This window comes from Aplysia californica, unplaced genomic scaffold (genome assembly GCF_000002075.1).
Source record: "Aplysia californica isolate F4 #8 unplaced genomic scaffold, AplCal3.0 scaffold00047, whole genome shotgun sequence".
Lineage (NCBI taxonomy): Eukaryota > Metazoa > Mollusca > Gastropoda > Aplysiida > Aplysiidae > Aplysia > Aplysia californica.
This window is the reverse complement of record NW_004797317.1, coordinates 1,573,604-1,577,492: the sequence shown is the minus strand read 5'-3', so window position 1 is coordinate 1,577,492 and position 3,889 is coordinate 1,573,604. Positions and strand designations below refer to the sequence as shown.

Here is a 3,889-nt window from a genome sequence, read left to right as displayed (position 1 = left end):
CAGTACACACGTAGTACACACATGGTACACACATGGTACACACATGGTACACACATGGTACACACATGGTACACACATAGTACACACATAGTACACACATAGTACACACATAGTACTAGTTCACACATAGTACACACATAGAGCAGGAGCTCGTGGACACGGCTTGTCAGTGTGAGTATGGGCGAGGGGGGGAGAGTTCACAATAGAAAGGAGCTGATGGACAAAACAAGCCCCAACAATAACAACAACAACAACAACAACAACAACAACAACAGCAGTAGCAACAGCAACAACGGCAATAGTTGTAACTCCATCAGCAGCCACAACAACCAGTTCCATGAACACCATCGCCACCATCATCACCATCACCACCATCATCGAGTAATTCTTCCCCCCACTCTTCCTCACCCCTCTCCCTCCCCTCCCCTCACCCTCCCTCCCCCCACTCCCTCTTACCCCTCTCCCTCTCTCTCTCTCTCTCTCTCTCCCCCCCTCTCTTTATCTCCCTCCATCATTTATCGTTGCTAAGCTTAGTAGGTCACTCGTGCACTTAAGAGAAATGTGTTATTCTATTCAAACATAGTTACGTAAATTTCAGTCGTGCGTAACAACATGATTGACACGAGTGTATTTTCTATCCTAAATATCTACTCAGATTCGGTGCACATGAGATTGTCATACTTGCAAACACAAACCATCTTGAATATGATATGAACTGGAGTGTAGTTACAGACACAAACGTAATCATTAGTTTGGATACACGTACATGTACATTTTTGAACGTGTACGACATATGAATATAATGTGTACAAAACGTACAAATGAAATGTGTTGTAGATTCTCCAGGATCCGCTGAAAACAAGCAATGAAATTTAAAATGCATAAACATCCCCATTGATCAGCATCAATTGTTACAATCTTCCATGTAAAGCAACTGATGTTAACTCTAGGAATCGCGAATACTGGTTTCTAAGGAAGGTTACTATAAACACTGTGGATTAATATATTCTTGCATGTATTTAGATTTCCAAAACCAACTGCTAAGGCATTTGCTGACCGTTTCTTATCACCTCCCCTCTAATCTACAATGAAAACGAAGAAGAAGAAGAATCCCCTCCCCCAACCCATCCTCACGTATAAAAGTCTACAACTAAAAATAAATCAGGGGCAAGAATATTATTAAATGGCAGTTGCAAATTCATGAGATTCATGGCTAGTGATTCACCATGAACTGTTTAAAACGTAAGACACATATTATTTATCCAGGATGAACGATAAAAATTAATATCAAAACAAGCGAAAGTCTTTTTGAAACTGTGATTATTTATTACGATGTAACAGGGGAACATAGGTTCTTCAAAGAGAATAGGCCTACAATTCCTACAATTATAAGAAATTTGAATTTGAAAATATATTTAAGTCTGATTTAAAGAACAAAATTGTGGTCAAGTCAATAAAGGTGATTAAAACCCCCCCCACAAACCAAACATTCAGGCGTTTGTTTGCCAGAAAGTATTAGAGCTTGAACTGGCTATGTTCAGCTTTTAATTTCTGGTCTTCGATAACCAGAAACTTTTATTCACAAAAGTGAGTGTTCCCGGGCCAGTGAAGGTTACTTTGTGTTTTCCTTAAACTTATAAGGTTATCTCTATTAGAACAAAGGTTCAGCACACAGACAAAGGGTAGTCTTACCTGCAGAGATGGCGCTCTGGGCTGTTGTGTAACAATGGGAGGGGAGAGGGGGGCGATGTGCGACCCGGGCGGTGGCCTGCAAGGACAGAAAGAGGGACAACGTTTTATGAGCCTCAAAGAAAAACAAATACAAACATTTTAAAAAGCCACGAAACACACACACACACACACACACACACACACACACACACACACATACACACACACACACACACACACACACACACACACACACACACACACACACATACACACACACACATACACATACACACACACACACACACAAGACCGAATAGGCTTCATTAACATAAAATGTACGAGACTCCCTCTTCCGGATTGTGAAGATACCCTTAGTGGCCAACGGTTAGCTAGATCTAATAAAGACTATACACCACTCACTGCAGCGTAGCAGGAGAAGCGAACATTTTAATGGTAAAATAGCACATATCAACCTCTATATTCAGAACAATGTACACACATAATATCTTCTTTTCTACGCCATATTATGTAACCCTCTTTCTTCTCATTTTTCATCCACTCTAATCTATCAAACGAAGTGGTCAACCATGAAGATGACCCATCTTCACGAGATCCTGTGATAATGGAATACGTTATTTAACAAACACCTGCGTAATTTATCCAAATTATCTTTTAAATTCACGTTATTTCCTGCTTTAGGCCTGGAATATTTCTTTTTCGTAAAGTGCACACACACGGGTGCGTCGAAAACGTTTTACCATTATGCTGATAGTCCTAATGAATGCCTTATTGGGTCCGTTTGGTTTTCTTCATCAGTTTGGTGTTATCTTAGATTGTCTTACAAAGTCATCACAGCACATTGTGTTAGTGGCACGTGTGGCTCTTGATGTATACAAGGGCAAACGAACATTATTACATCTTCAAAGAACAGAATACAATCTTTTGTAATTTGACAAACATCAGCCATTTACTGCCAAAGTGAACATTAGATTGACCCAGATTGACGGTCAGAAATTGATCAATAGAACTTTTTTATTTCAAAAACATAACCAGGAGCTGTGAGCGTTTTGATAAGAAGCAATAGTGGCGCCAGTAAGTTGTCGCGCCTCAGAAAAAACGAACATCCTCAGATCCTTTCATGAGCAAAGCCTCGTCTCGTGAAAAGGGACAAAATCGTGTATGTTGTCTGGTCAATGCTAGACACTTACAAGTTGCGTAACACGTGACAATTTAAGTTCTTATAATGGAATGACACACGCGCAGAGGATTGTACTATGATGGCTACACACTTGATCAACAAACATAAGTTCGAGGTTCGCATCTAAGAAAGGCACATTTTTTTCTCTCGCCTTCCCAGAATTCCCTTCACCGCTAAATTTGATCGCAGCAAAACCCCGCCAATGTTAAAAAATAACTTATTTCATGCCAAGAAGGACTGGAATTACCGAAGTCGTAAACAAACTGCTTTATGTGTCAACCATTCAATTTTATGCGATCAAACAATTCGACTAACACAGACTCTGTTTTCAATTCCTTCCCTCGGACGGTCAGTATGACTTATTCTCACTTCTACGGTGATACTGACCTGCTAAAAACTAAAGGAGGCAAAATCACTGCATGCGAAATGAAATGTCTCCGCCCGAGACAACCCGAGACAGGCAGAGAAACGAAGGAGTAAGAGCAGCTGTTGGCACTGAGTCCTGCCTGTGTTTTATAGAAACACAGAGGAAAAATAGTTTGGCCACCTGTTACGTATGTCACCTGGCCAGCCAGCCTCGAGAACTTACAACACCAAGCACCCAGGCTATAAAGGAAGAGGAAGGCCACGCATAAGGTGGGTTGAGGGTGTCAACCTGAGAAAACACTATCACAACTGAAAAAGCTGCGGAGCTGGCCTACAATAGAAAGTTGTATCTCCACTCGGCGCTTAACGGCAAAAGAGGATAAAAAAGTAAAAGTAAGTAAGTACTGACCTGCTAACGACTAGCTGGACCTGTCCTCCTCCGTGTTTGATGAGGTCCTGAGCCTGCTTGTGGGTCAGCTGGTTACCGTCACGGTTGTTGATGGACAGGATGACGTCACCCCTCTGGAGCTCACCCTCGGCCGGACTATTCGAGAACACCTGCAGAATATCCAACAGAAAGGTGTCTTTTTATGTTCAAGGATACTGGAGAGAGAGAGAGAGAGAGAGAGAGAGAGAGAGAGAGAGAGAGAA

At 41.5% G+C, this 3,889-nt stretch overlaps 1 protein-coding gene across 4 annotated transcripts in view; it reads right to left on the bottom strand.

Annotated features, from left to right (window-relative positions):
* LOC101848335 (trithorax group protein osa) overlaps positions 1-3,889 on the bottom strand; it is a gene marked incomplete in the record, with an annotated part of 63,351 nt that overhangs the window by 31,097 nt on the left and 28,365 nt on the right. For all 4 annotated transcript variants that reach the window (XM_013079307.1, XM_013079310.1, XM_013079309.2 and 1 more), the window contains 2 exon segments: positions 1,693-1,768; positions 3,648-3,796. In XM_013079307.1, the coding sequence (XP_012934761.1) occupies positions 1,693-1,768; positions 3,648-3,796 (225 nt within the window).